The sequence below is a fragment of the Trichosurus vulpecula genome, chromosome 3 (assembly GCF_011100635.1).
Source record: "Trichosurus vulpecula isolate mTriVul1 chromosome 3, mTriVul1.pri, whole genome shotgun sequence".
In the NCBI taxonomy this organism is placed as follows: domain Eukaryota; kingdom Metazoa; phylum Chordata; class Mammalia; order Diprotodontia; family Phalangeridae; genus Trichosurus; species Trichosurus vulpecula.
The window spans coordinates 209,241,620-209,256,927 of record NC_050575.1 but is presented as its reverse complement, the minus strand read 5'-3'; the positions used below and the strand labels follow the sequence as shown (position 1 = coordinate 209,256,927).

Genomic DNA, 15,308 nt, shown 5'->3' with positions numbered 1-15,308 from the left:
GCCTGGACCAATAAATGGGAGAAGAGAACAAATCTCACCAAATTAAAACCATTTTCCTTCTTTAACAGGGTTGTTTTCCTTGTAGATTTAGGAGGAAGCAATAGATGTGATTGATTTTGATGTTGATGAAGCTTTTGTTTCAGTCCCCTATGACTTTAACAGATGATGGAGCATATGCTAGAGGCAAGAATGCTGTTAGTGTGGCTAAGTGGATTTCATTCCAATTCTGCGATTTAAGCTTTTTACACTGTTTTCTCAAACAAATAGGAAAGGAGAAGAGAAATAGAAGGAATATAGCAACTGTGACAAATATAAAGAAACTCAAGAGAAACAAAAAAATACAAGACAGTAATTTTGAAATATCAAAAATAGTTACAGTTTTCATTTAGTGCCATTAGTTATACTAATAGCCTATTTCTGGTTTATACCTTGCTGTTTTTCCAGAGCCAACAAATGGTTCTGTGGAAAAGCAAAGGATTAAAGGAAGAATAGGATTTCTAGTTTAGGTGACTGAGCTGTGTTCTGTAAGAAGGTAGAATTATTCATCTCTTTTCCCCTCCTGTTTTCTCTACCAAAGGTTAATTTTCTTTGTTCTAGAAGAGACATAGCAAAAAATTGGTACTGGGACATCAAAATGCTCAAGATAAATAGGGGGAAGAAATCCAAGATATAAGTATATTGTAAAAGAACCTCACTACCCTTGAAGACTTCAGATACCCAGGTCCAGACAAACCACAATACAGTGTACTAAAAGAAATGAAGATTGTGATTACTGAGGTACCGTCAGTAACTTTTGAAAGAATTTGGAAAATGAGAGAAAAATGGATTACAGAAAGTTAACTGTTGTATACTTTCCTGGACAGAGAGACAGGGAGAAAGAAATCTGTAAATCAGTGAACTTGATTTTGATACCCATTGATTTAACATTTTTAGTTAATGACTAAAGGTATAGATAGGCAGAACTAGTAATACGAAGTAGAACTTTCTAAGAAACAAACTTAGACATTATTTAAAGAAAAAAATTCTAGCAATTAAAGCTATCTGAAAGTGTAGTAGGCTGCCTTCAAGTAACAAGTCTTTCATTCTAGATATCTTCAAGCAATTAAAAACTTGTAGGGTCTCATTGTTTAGGTGTAGGTTGAACTAAGTGGTCTGCCAGGTCTCTTCCAACACTGAGATTCTGTGATTTTCAGTGATGACCTCTAGATTTAGTAGTGTGACATTTTTTAGAATGATTCACATGAAATATGTTGCTAGGTATATTATAAATTCATGTTATCAAACCTCGACTGGGCTCTTACTTGCGGAAAGGTACTCCTTCTAGTTCTTCCTAATTGATTTCCAGTTTTACTCCTCACAAAAGTTATTCCAAACCTCCTCTTCCTTCTTTTAGCCTTTACGTGTTTCCCTCTCCCCTTCTCTCAGCTGAAGACCTTAACTCTTCACTGAAAAAAAAAAAAAAAGTTGAGCATTCAAGTGAACTTTCTCTGCACTTGTATTCTCTTCATCTCAGAATCCCTTGACATCATCTTCCACTCTCTCCTCCTTCCTTCTAGTCCTTGATAAAATTTGGTTCTTATCATTGTCAAGGCTAACTCATATACAGGTGGACTTGATCTTGTCTTCCCCAGCAAATTGTCTCTTCTGTCATCCCTTCCTCACCTCATATCTTCAACCTCTTCCTGTCATCTGATTCCTCAGTATCTTCAAATATGCCCATCCTTACTTTCACCAGACACTACCATCCCTTCGTGTAATTGTCTATTTTTCTTCTTCCTCTCTCAGCGAAACCTCTTGAAAGATCTATATACACTCATTGCTTTTACTTCCTCTCCTCTCACTCCACAGTCTGCACTCAACTGCAATTATTCTCTTGAAAGTTACGAGAGATCTCTTAATTTCCAAATCTGGTGGTCTTTCTCAGTTTTAAGCCTTCTCAACCTGTTTGCTCCATTTGAAAACACTGGTGACTCTTTTCTTTTGAATACTCTCTCATATATTTATTTCCAGCCCTTGACTCTCCCTTGAATTTCAATCCCACATCACCATCTGCCTACTGGACATTTCATACAGTGTGTGAACTAAACCCTCATCATCGCTTGCCTCAATTATAACAACCTCCTCGTTGATCTTGACGACTAAAATCTCTCTGTACTTCAGTACGTTCTCCATGGTGCTCCAAGTGGTTTTCCTTAAGCACAGATCTGATCATGTCACACTCCTACTCAGACCCTAGAATCCAATGTAATCTGTTCTGTTTTGCCTTTAAAGCCACCAGATCTAGCTTTCTAAATCTCATTCCACATTACTTTCCCCTCCTATGCTTTGTGATCCAGCCAAACTGTCTTTGTCTCTTCTTCACACAAGGCTTCATTTCCTCTCTCCACACCTTTTGCACTGATCATTTCAGGTGCCTTCTCTTTTCTTTAGCTTCATAGAGTTTCTTTTTAAGTAGCACCTCAAATACCATCTTCCGCCTGAAACTTTTCCTAAAACCCCAGCTGCTAAGTAGGTATTCCAACTTCCAAACTGTGTGTGTGTGTGTGGGGGGTGTCACTGCATGTGTGTGCACACATGTGTATACATACATATTTATATTAACTTCACATTTGTATATATTTTTATATGCACTTGTTTATCTTCCCCATTGGAACATAAGCTTCTTGTGAGTATGGATTAGCTAATTCTTTGTACATTTATCTCTAGAACCTACTGCAGTGTGTGTCACATCGCATGTGCTTAGTAAGTATTTATGTATGATCATTAAAATTTGGGAAGACATAGGAATAGACTTTCTTCTTTTCTCTAATGTCATCTATTCCTTTCCCTCTTTTAATTTTCATGGCTTTGGCTATGATTTGATTAAGAAAGTAGTTTTACTTTCATTATCTAATCTGATATTTTCTGAATGTTCCGAATCTTACTCCTTAATGTCTTAGTGATACCTAATGAGATTTTTTATAAAACAGTTGCAGCCAGTTGTTAGTTTTGTTTCTTTCTTACAGTTAAGAAAATTAATACTTTTATTGTAAAAAGTAGCTTAATATAGCTTGAAACTGATAGAACCAAAAGTCAAGACATAGAAATATTTGGAAAACGTTCAATTGATTGTAACTCTTAAGTGCATGATAACCTAGTGGGGTGGTGAAGTAAAGGATATCATCTACTTTTCTCTCTTCCAGAAAAAGTTGTTTCCCTGGCAGCTTGATTTACAAGCAGAGCAAAACGCCAGAAGTCCTAAATCTTAATTAATTAATTATAATTCAGTAAACTTTTTTTTTAATTGGTCCTGTGGTTTCCTCAGCATGGGAAGCTCCTGGTGAGAGGAACTTCCTCTGGCAGTACAGATTGGCACCATTTCTACAATTTATAGTCTTAAAGAATTGACTTAGTACTAATATGTTAAGTGAGTTGCTCAGGGTCACATAACCGGTATTTATCAGAAGCAGTACTTAAACTCAGATATTCCTGAAGAGGAGACCAACTTTCTCTCACATCATTCAGCAAGCGTTTATTAAGCCTTTATTATGTGAGAAATACTTACAGTCATTTCCCCCTTATTCCTTGTTTTTGATCTTCCCCCCTTCCAAAAGGCAAGAACATTCTCTATGGAGATTATGTCTTACAGTACATAACAATATTCTGTTATTGTAGTCCTGACCTTGTTTTGGGTGTGTTTCTTTATCTCTTCTCCAGAACTGTTACTGATTTTTCTGTTCAGAATTCAGTTTTCTTTTAGGGGTGTGTTCATTTTCATTTTTTAAGTCATCGTGCATATTGTTCCTTCTTTTTTCCATGTTATTATAAAATTTCCCACATTTCTTTGAATTCAGTTTGTTGGTTTTTTCTTTTTAATAGTTTAGAGATTTTTATTAATAAATATAAATTTTATGTCCTGTTTGTTTCCAAATATATGCTTCACCCTTTACACACCTAGAATGGCATGCCCAGTAACAAAGAACAAAAAAGTTTTTAAAAAAATAGTTTGGCAAAACTAAGAAACTAACTGAGTCCGACGATATAGTCACTCAGTAAACATACATTAAGCATTTTCTATGTGTCAGGCATGTGCTACATGCTGGGGATGCAAATACAAAATAGAAGGATGTTCTCCATTGCCAAGGAACTTAAAGGCTAACAGAGGAATGCAAACCCACAGGAGGAAGTTTAAAGAAGAGGACTGGTAATGAGGGAGAGAATATCTAGCAAGGAGGCGTGGTAAAGTCCAGATGGTGCAGCTAGGTAGGAAACAAAGAGATGGCTGAGCTGGCCCCTTGCTTTAGATGGAGGCTTTGGAACATATCACTCTTGTCTTCTAGTTAGAGAGGCGGAGGCCACCGATGAAGTGTGACTGCATCTCACACATGTCTATGTAGATGTGGTTGCGTTATTCCTTACCTGCAGTGACTCTCCTCAGCAAAAAAGGGATGGAGGCTCATTTTCTCATCTCTTTTGATTCAAGCTTGATCATCCTAATTATGCAGTGTTTAGGTTTTTGTGGTTTTTACATTGTTGGCGCTATTGTGTGCGTTGCTTTCCTTATTTACTCAGCGTGAGTTCTTAGAGGTCTTCTCATGCTTCTCTGTATTCTTTATATTCTTTGTTTCTTAGAACAGTAGTACGTTACATTCCTATGTCACAGTTTGTTCATGTCCCTAGTCGATGGGCCTCTGCCTTGTTTCTGGTTCCTTAGTTACAATAAAAATAGTAGTAGCAGCAGCAGTAGTGTACTATCGACTGTGCTATGGAGTGCCTCTAGAAAAAGGGCCTTGGGGGGAATGAGTTTATTTATTATATGAACCAGGCATTGTGCTAAGTATTTTTACAGATATTAGGTTATTGAAGTATTTGATCCATACAGTACCTATCTGTTGACATTCTTGTGATATACATACATATACCTCTAGTTGTAAGATCTTTGGGTCAGAGGACAAGGACATTTTAATCACTTTCTTTGGATAATTCCAAATTTCTTTCCAAATGGTTGGACAAATTCATGACTCTTATAGTAATGACATTGATATTGCTGTCTTTTTTTTTTTTGTTTTGAATTTCTTTTTTATTATGATTTTATTTATTTTCTTTACCATAATTTTCTTATTGATGACTCTTGATAAAAACAATAAATAATCATGAACTATGCAGACAAAACAAACTAATTTATGAAAATGTAAACTTCCATTACATCGTATTTTTAAAATATGTATTAAAATTTAACATGGTAATAACAAAATTGTTCAATTTCTATCCTTTTCTGGACTTTGTATGTTTTTCTGTGTGTCTATCTTTCCATAGCATCTCCCACACTGATTATTTCCAGCACCATCTTTGCCAATTGCAAAATATTACTTTTTTAGAAAAGCCTGTTTATTGATGCTTTTTGTATTTACATTGCATTCGTGCCACACTCCATACCCCTGCCCAACCTGTAAACCATTTTGTTAATGTTAAAAAAGAAAAAAATTAAGCATTAACACATTCAACATTGAGACTCTCATAGGCCACAACAGTCTGTCCTAATTGTCCCTTACCTCTTTGCTGTGAAGGAGGAGGTATGTTTTTATTATCTCTTCTCCATGCCCTTCATTGGATTTTTAAAAATATCTTTTATTGATGTCTCTTGTCTTTACATCATAATCTTTACCCATCTTTCTACAGATTGAACTATCTCTAGTGACAGAAAGAACATCCTTCTCTGACACTGTATGTAATATTCTGTTGTAGTAGTCCTTTACCTTTCAAGGATATATTTAAGACCTCCATTGGTTTTTTTCTCTAGAGTTCAATTTCATTTGAGTGATATGTTTCATTATGATTATTGTATGTCTAGTTCTACTTATCTAGCTCTGCATCAATCTTTACAAATCTTCCCATATCTCTCTGAATTCCTCCTATATGTCATTTCTTAGGGACAGCTAGGTGGCACAGTGGATAGAGTGCCGGACCTGGAGTCAGGTAGACTCATCTTCCTGAGTTCATACCTGGCCTCTGATATTTACTAACTGTGTGACCCTGGGCAAGTCACTTAACCCTGTTGGCTTCAGTTTCTTCATTAGTAAAATGAGCTAGAGAGGAAATGGCAAACCACTCTTGTGTCTTTGCCAAGAAAACCCCAAATGGGATCACTCAGAGTCTTAACACAACTGAAAACAACTGAACAACAACAGCAATTTCTTACTGCACAATGATATTCCATTGCATTTATACAACATAGTTTTTCCAGCCATTCCCCAATAAATGGGCAACTAGTTTTTTCCCAGTTCTTTGATAGCACAAAGATTGCTGCTAGTAATAATTTGGTATATATTGTTCCTTTATTTTGCTTTTACTTCCTTATATAACCAAGAATAGCATTTCTGAATCAAAGGATTTAGAAAATGTAGCTGCTTGTCCAGAAATCCACAATGGTTTGACCACTTCATGGTTCTACATAAACACACCCCATGAATAAATATTTGTATGTGTGTGTCTATGTCTGTCTGTCTGTCTGTCTCTCTCTCTCAATATCAGTGAGAAAGACAGAGATCTTTGTGCCTGTGATGTCCAGAACTGAACACAATGCTCCAGATGGGTTTGATGAGAGCAGAGTACAGGGCAATTGTTACCACCCTGCTTTTGAAAACTTTTTTGATGTAGTGCTAGATTTCATTAGCTTTTTTGGAAGCCACATAATACTGTGACTTCATATCGAACATATACATCACAAAACCCCCAGATATTTTCTACACTCAAAAACCCTCAACACTTTAATGCCTGTAGAATTAGCTCAGAACTCCTTAGCCTGACATGCTAGTACCTATATGATCCAATGTGTAATCAAAAATGATTCTTAGCTTTATGAGTTTAGGTTACTGGACTAAAAGTGATGTTATTAACAGAAATAGGCAAGTCAAGAACAACAGCAGCTTTGGAGTGGGGTAGCATTTGAAATTTAACAGAAGGGGAAATTGAGACTATTATTTGAGCAAGATAGCATTTATTAACAGGGGCATGCTGCCTGCCAATAAATGAGTCAGTGGATTTCTTCCACTAGTGTCAAAGACCCCAAGCAAAATGACACTTCCCCTTATATAGATTTTGAGGATTACAGAACCAAGAACAGAGCAGGTTGGATCACATCATGGAATCGAGGGCAACATGACTGGTTACAAAGCCGAGGCTCAGGAACAACATATATAGCTGGAAGTTTGGTAATGGTGGCTAACAACAAGGGACCTCTCATGAGACTAAAAAGTGCTCATTGTCTGAGTCCAGGTGTGAGATAGTGGGCTAGACATTTGGACAGCAAACCAGACATATTTGTAGATATATTTGATGAAATGTATTCAGCTCTGGTTTTGCGGTTTTAGCTCCATTGCTCTGTAGATGATATTGAAAGCCAGTGGTAAAAGAGTGTAGAGCTACCACACTTTGCAAAACCACTACTCACCTTAAGGTTGGGGTCCTTCTGGCAGAGCGCCACCCTTCTGCTATCCTTAAAATTCACTCAGCTGTAGTTCAGTCACTGTGCTGCTCTGTTTTTTTACAGCCAGACTATTCACTGCCTAGTTGGGAAGGATAAGAAGAAACTAAAAATTGGGCAAGATGGCAATGAATAGACTGCCTGGGCAGAAATGAGAAACTGAAAAAGACTTGGGAATTGTTGTGCTAGTAATTCAGAAAGTTGGCAATTGGTGCCTCCATTTGATATGAGTAACTAGATCTAGCAGAGCTTAGTTGCATGTAGGATGTAGTCATTCTGCCTTTTTAGGGATCATATCAGTCAGTTAAGTATTAAGTCTTTTTTTCCTGCAGTCACTACTTTAGGCTGTGGGGCTGTAAAGATCATGAGTGAAAGAAGCCCTACTTGGAAAGAGCTTATATTCTAAAGGAAGAGACAACAAGGAAATGTTTATGTATACATGGAAGAAATACAAATAAATATATAGTAAACATGAGTTAATATTTGATTCTAGAGTTTATTGAGTAGGTGAGTGACATCAGATTTGTATGTATATTTATATCAGAACAGTATGGAAGATGATGTACTGAAGTGCAGAAAGGCTTGAGTGAAGAACACCAATTAAGAAGTTATTGCATTAATCTGAGGGAGATGTGATGTGGACCTTGAACTAAGGTGGTAGTTTTGTAAGTAGAGAGACAGTCAGATGTGAAAGATATTGTGGATGTAGATATGGTAAGGTTTAGCAGCTGATTAGGCATGAAAAGTAAGGGTGTCTAGGATAATGCCAAGGCTCCAAATCTGGGTCATTAGAAGAGTGTTCATCCTTTTTTCTAGAAATAGTGATTTTTGGGGGGGGGGTAGAGAAAATGAATTAAGTTTTAGGCATTATGAGTTTATGATGATTTCAGAGCTCAGGGGAGAAATGGGCTTAGGTCTTTGAATCATCAACATAGAGATGATATTTAAATCTATAGATAACTAAGAGAAATAGTATACTAAGAGAAGAGTGGAGAGCCTAGAACAGAGTTGGGGGACATAAACAGTTGTGGTATCACCTAAATGATGAATCATCTGAGGAATGGGTAGACCAGTAGGAGAACCAGGAGAGCTTGATGTCATGAAAGGCTAGAGACTTGGAACAAGAATCTTGGAAGAACTCAGTTCAAATCTGGCATTTGACACTTACTAGCTTTGTGGCCCTTGGCAAGTCACTTACCTCTGTCTTCCTTAGTTTCCTCAACTATAAAGCAGGAAGAACAGTAATGTTGTGAGGAACAAAAGAGATAATTTATATAAAACATTTAGCATAGCGCCTGGATTAATGATTCTTGTTCTTCTCACTCCTCTCCCCCCAAGTCCTACAAACATATTTCATGTGATCTTTATTTCCTTGGAACCATGCAGCTCAGATATTTTATCTAGAGAGGAAACAGCATCCAAAGATGAAAAACCCAACAAGAATACGGATAACTTGAGAAGAATGAGAACTGGATGACTGGATGGGGGGAGGGGGGAGACCATCAGATTTGGCAAATTGATAAGTTTCATTTGATTAATGAAGTTGAAAACTAGATTGCAGAGGCTTGAGGAAGGAGTGAGAGGAGAGAACAAGGAGGTAGCTAATGCAGACAACTTTTCTAGGAGTTTTGCTAAGAAAGAGCAGATGTATAGGATGTGAGCTTAAGAGGATAGTAAAGTCTAGTGAAGGTTCTTTTGGAGGGGAAGAGAGAGAGATTGCATTAGCATATGTTTAGGTTTACATTCTTGGCATCTAAGGGTCTATTTATTTGCTTTTACCTGTTTTGGATATGCCCTCACCTGGTATGCCCTGGCTTTGGACAGATGCATATAGCCAGTTTACCTTTGTGTGATTAAGCAGGTTACTAGACGTTCATACTAATGATCTTTATAAAAAACAAATTTAAAAAATTTATTCTGAATTTAACATTTACCAAAAAAGAGGACATTTCCATGAAGTTGAAAAAAGAGGATTATATGTGAAACTATGAACCTCTATTATGTATAACTTGCTTTATTTTTTAAACTTATCTTAAATAGTGTTTTTTCTAAGTACATGTAAAGATAGTTTTCAGCATTCTTTTTTTAATAAGATTTTGAGTTCCAAGTTTTGTTCCCTCCTTCTTTTTCTTCCCTCCTGCTGTCCAAGATGGCAAGCAATCTGATATAGGTTATACATGTACAATCTACTTTTTAAAAAAATATCTTATAAATTCAGCAGTTACTTTCAAAGCTACTGTGCTTATCTGTTTAAAATACAAAATTTAAAATTCTTTATTAAAACAATTAAGCATGAATAATAAAGGATATGTCACTGAAGAAGATACAGAGAAGCAAAGAAATAAACCATTACACTTAACTTACCCACTAATATTTAAATTACAAATTAATTGCTTAATTGAAAACTAATATAGGACACTACTTTAAACTGTGTACAACACTTTTAAAATTCTAAATTTCATAACTTTGCATCAAAAGGGTTTTCTTGGTACTAATATATAACCTTGACACCTTTTCAGCTTGATGAGGTAACAGAGCCCTTGCATGTTCTTTCTGCAGCCAGTGGATTTAATACTTTTTAGTGATAGTGTATATTTTGACTGCCATTCATTTTCTTTTTTTTCTTTTTAAATTTATTTAATATATTTAGTTTTCAGCATTGATTTTCACAGAAGCTTGAATTACAAATTTTTCCCCCATTTCTACCCTCCCCCCACTCCAAGATGGCGTATGTTCTGGTTGCCCCGTTCCCCAGTCAGCCCTCCCATCTGTCACCCCACTCCCCTCCCATCTCCCTTTCCCTTCTTCTCTTGTAGGGCAAGATAAATTTCTATGCCCCATTGCCTGTGTATCTTATTTCCTAGTTGCATGCAAAAACTTTTTTTTGTTGTTGTTGTTGTTTTTGAACATCTGTTTTTAAAACTTTGAGTTCCAAATTCTCTCCCCTCTCCCCTTCCCACCCACCCTCCCTAAGAAGTCAAGCAATTCAACATAGGCCACATGTGTATCATTATATATAACCCTTCCACAATACTCATGTTGTGAAAGACTAACTATATTTTGCTCCTTCCCAACCCATCCCCCTTTATTGAATTTTCTCCCTTGACCCTGTCCACTTTCCACAGTGTTTGTTTTTTATTACCTCCACCCCCATCTGCTCTCCCCTCCATCATCCCCCACCCCCTTTTTTTTATCTTCTTCCCTCTTCTTTCCTGTGGGGTAAGATACCCAATTGAGTATGTATGGTATTCCCTCCTCAGGCCAAATTTGATGAGAGCAAGATTCACTCATTCCCCCCTCACCTGCCCTCTCCCCTCCTCCCACAGAACTGCTTCCTCTTGCCACCTTTATGGGAGATAATCCACCTCATTCTATCTCTCCCTATCTCCCTCTCTCAATATATTCCTCTTTTCTCTCATCCCTTAATTTGATTTTATTTCTTTTAGATATCTTCCCTTCATCTTCAACTCATCCTGTGTCCTCTCTCTCTCTCTCTCTCTCTCTCTATATATATATATACACACACACACACATACATATATACACATTCACTTATATATATATATATACATAAACATATATATATATGCATATTCCCTTCAGCTACCCTAATACTGAGGTCTCATGAATCATACACGTCATCTTTCCATGTAGGAATGTAAACAAAACAGTTCAACTTTAGTAAGTCCCTTGCAATTTCTTTTTCTTGTTCTTTTTCTTGATTACCTTTTCATGCTTCTTTTGATTCTTGTGTTTGAAAGTCAAATTTTCTATTCAGCTCTGGTCTTTTCACTGAGAAAGCTTGAAAGTCCTCTATTTTATTGAAAATCCGTATTTTGCCTTGGAGCATGATACTCAGTTTTGCTGGGTAGGTGATTCTTGGTTTTAATCCTAGCTCCATTGACCTCCGGAATATCATATTCCAGGCCCTTCGGTCCCTTAATTTGTGGAAGCTGCCAGATCCTGTGTTATCCTGATTGTTTTTCCACAATATTCAAATTGTTTCTTTCTGGCTGCTTGCAGTATTTTCTCCTTGACCTGGGAGCTCTGGAATTTGGTGACAATGTTCCTAGGAGTTTTCTTTTCGGGATCTATTTGAGGAGGTGATCTGTGGATTCTATCAATTTCTGTTTTACCCTCTGGCTCTAGAATATCGGGGCAATTCTCCTTGATAATTTCTTGAAAGATGATGTCTAGGCTCTTTTTTTGATCATAGCTTTCAGGTAGTCCAGTAATTTTTAAATTATCTCTCCTGGATCTATTTTCTAGGTCAGTGGTTTTTCCAATGAGATATTTGACATTGTCTTCCATTTTTTCATTCATTTGGTTCTGTTTTATAATATCTTGATTTCTCATAAAGTCACTAGCTTCCACTTGCTCCAGTCTAATTTTTAAGGTAGTATTTTCTTCAGTGGTATTTTGGACCTCCTTTTCCATTTGGGTAATTCTGCCTTTCAAGGCATTCTTCTCCTCATTGGCTTTTTGGAGCTCTTTTGCCATTTGAGTTAGTCTATTTTTTAAAGTGTTGTTTTCTTCAATATTTTTTTTAGTATTTTTTTGGGTCTCCTTTAGCAAGTCATTGACTTGTTTTTCATGGTTTCCTTGCGTCATTTTCATTTCTCATCCCAATTTTTCCTCTACTTCTCTAACTTGCACAAATGACCTGACACAAATCTTCAGCAGGCTCTTCACTCCTTCTCTGATCTGCCACTTAATTCCTCGCAGGTGGGCCTGGGGCTGGAAGTAACTGCAGCTGTAGTTCTGTAGCTGCACCTCCCCCACTGCCCCTGGGGCAGTGGCCGAACCACGAACTCTGTCCCCTGCAGCTTTTCCCACTAACCTTCTCTGTTGTCTTTGGTGTTTGTGGGTTGAGAAGTCTGGTAACTGCCACAGCTCACTGATTCAGGGTGCTAGGGCCTGTTCAGCCCGGCTCTTGGTCTGGCTGGTCCTGCTGCCTCCCACCCTGAGCTCCGCTCCCCTCCACTCCATGCACAATAGACCTTATCCAACGACCATCCAGGCTGTCCTGAGCTGGATCCCTGCTTCCCTCTGCTATTTTGTGGGTTCTGCAGTTCAAGAATTTGTTCAGAGCCATTTTTTATAGGTTTTTGGAGGGACATGGTAGGGAGCTCATGCAAGTCCCTGCTTTTCCACTGCCATCTTGGCTCCACCCCTGCCATCCATTTTCTTAGCTTCAGAATTCTCTGTACCTAGCTAACCAAGACTTGGTTTGCAAGAGGAAGATGTGTTCTTAAGGGGAAAATTACATCATTTCCTTTGTTATCTTCCTTCTGACTTAGCATCTATAGGCAGAAGCATGGAAAGACAGCAGTTGCTTGGCATCATGATTTGATTTATGAGTGATTTTTTTTAAAAGTATGACTAATAAAAAGTAATCAGAAAGTTTCTTAGCATATTTATCCTCAGAGTACAACTAGATATTCTTTGGGCAAATGTAACGGTGATGATGATTTTTAAAAATACTTAACACATATGCAATACCTGCTATTAACTGGTTGAAAGACCTTATTTTATCACCATTGTTTTGGCCTTCAAAAGAGTTGGTGGTCTTCAAGGGAGAAAGAAACCTTTGCTGATTGCTTTAAAACAGCTTCCAGAGATGACTTATTCATTGTATCCATCTTCATTCTGCAACTTCAGTATGAAATGTTCTTAACAACCTTCTCCCAATATTAGGTGGTACTTGAGTTGGCTTTAAGAGATTTTTTTAAAAAGTGGTTCACAGAAAGTTAGTGTTTAATTGCTTAGTTCTTGATGTTTTATGCATGGCCTGTGTATATTATTTCTCAAAAATTATTTTCTCTTATTTTAAAAAGTAATACATTCAGATCAGTGAGGTAAGGTGGGGGTAATGTTAACTCAGAGGGTGGTGGGTGTTACCGGGAGGAAGCAGAGGTTTGTTTTTTGATTGTTTTCTAAAAAATTAAAGTAATGTTCTTTTTTTTTTCTCTCCCCTTTTCAATGGTTTGCAATCCAATTCCAGAAGGTAAGAATTACTTTTATTCTAAGCCAATATTATGTTATCATAAAGCAATTTATTCAAGTGTAACTGAACTTAACCCATAGATGCATGCATTTTTTAAATTTAAAAAATTACGTAAATCTCTAGAAAACAATTGATTTCCAAATGTTGTTAAACAGTTTTGTGCATGAAATTTGTAGTAGTGTTTTAAGTAGATTAAATAAAAATTAAACTGCATGGGAATACTTGATGGTCCTACAGAAGTAATTCTAGAATTATGCAAAATGTGAGCACACATGTACTACTGTATTGTTACATTTTTGAGAGTATATAGTTATGCCCAGTTCCATTTGGAATTTTGATACAATTAAACAAAGAAATATTTTTGCGTAATATTGAGAGAATTGTTTTGGTCTTTACCTGTTTGACACTATTGTGTGCATATTCTGAGGCCTAGAGTCTCTGATGTTCAAATAGTTATGTATAGTGGTGGCAAATTTCAGATACATTATGGCCTTGATTGAGGCATAGTTTCCTTTTGTATCAGTGTTTATGGTTTCCAGGTTCCCTTCTAAGTTCCTTATGGCAAAGACTGGCTAACTGAAGTATGGTTATTTCAGCTGCTTTCCTCAGTCTTACAGCTGCTACTGAAGTGAAGAAAAAAAGGTTAATTCAGGGATTAAAAAGACAAAAGTTAATTTTTGAAAACAATTTTTTAAAAAAGTCAATGTATGAAGAGTGAAATTTAGAAGCCTGACTCACTTTGGTTCTCACATCTGTATAACAGGACACAAGGACACACACATAAATCTCAGTTAAGATGTTCACAAATTCTAATGTGTAGCCAGGGTCATCAAAATGTATTAGAATCAGGATGTAAGAATGAAGGGTATAGTATCTCCTTCAGGTATTATTTCTCTTTTGAGGAAGACAGCCAGAGGAATTTGAGCATTAAAACATTTCTAACAATATTTGCATGCTAGATGATCCAGAGATTCCTTAGGGAATAAAAGTAGATTCTCAGAAGGGGAGAACTGCCTGTACTCTGCAGACTGTGAAGGATGATTGGCAGTGACTCCCCCCAGACCCCCAATATCCTAGTCCTTTCTTAGTGAATAAAATGTTGACTACTAATTAAAAGTAAACATTAACTAACTCAGCCCCTGAGTTGATGAGAAATATCAAATAAAGCAACATTGAAAAATATAAGAAATGTAATATTAAATAATGGCTATTTTACTTATTTTGATGTTAGATTTATCAGCACCAGTCAATCATGAAGGTGAATTTAAGCTTCAGAAGATTTTATTTCAGAAACAGAGGATCCATAGAGATAATTTTGTCCAGCTTACCCTTTTTAATTCATGATAGAACTGAGAAATAGTCCATGGACGTGTAGCTAATTAGTAACAGATCCAGAGCACCTCCAGGCTTCACCACTGTGCTACATGATCTGAACAAAGATAGCTTTGAGGACCATGTTATAGTATGAGGACTGTAGAATGAGGACTGTCAGCTCAGAATCATGGTGTTGGTGTATTGTATTTAATATGCTATAGCTCAATAAATGTTCACAAATAATGACAAATCACATTAGTCATATGCTCCTTAGTCTGTAGTGGCCAGACAGCATTTTGCAAGCTTATCCCCAGCTTTCTGCCCAACTGTGCCCACACCTTATATTAATCTAGTGTTTAGTTATCACACATCACCCCGTTTATCTCAAGTAAGCCTTCTCTTTAGCTTAGTTGGTTAAGAGATGAATTGTACCAACTTTGGTTTAACCACTTCAAAGTTTCCCTTTAAGTTCCCAGCTGCAGCCCCTCCTTTGCTGAGTTTGTATAGAGACTCTATCTCAGAAAT

The 15,308-nt window shown here is 36.8% G+C and overlaps 1 protein-coding gene across 2 annotated transcripts in view; it reads left to right on the top strand.

Moving 5' to 3' along the window:
• Positions 1–15,308, top strand: part of ASXL2 (ASXL transcriptional regulator 2) — a 183,615-nt gene that overhangs the window by 67,747 nt on the left and 100,560 nt on the right. For both annotated transcript variants that reach the window (XM_036752137.1, XM_036752135.1), the window contains exon 3: positions 530–532. In XM_036752137.1, the coding sequence (XP_036608032.1) occupies positions 530–532 (3 nt within the window). The remainder of the gene's footprint in view (positions 1–529; positions 533–15,308) is intronic.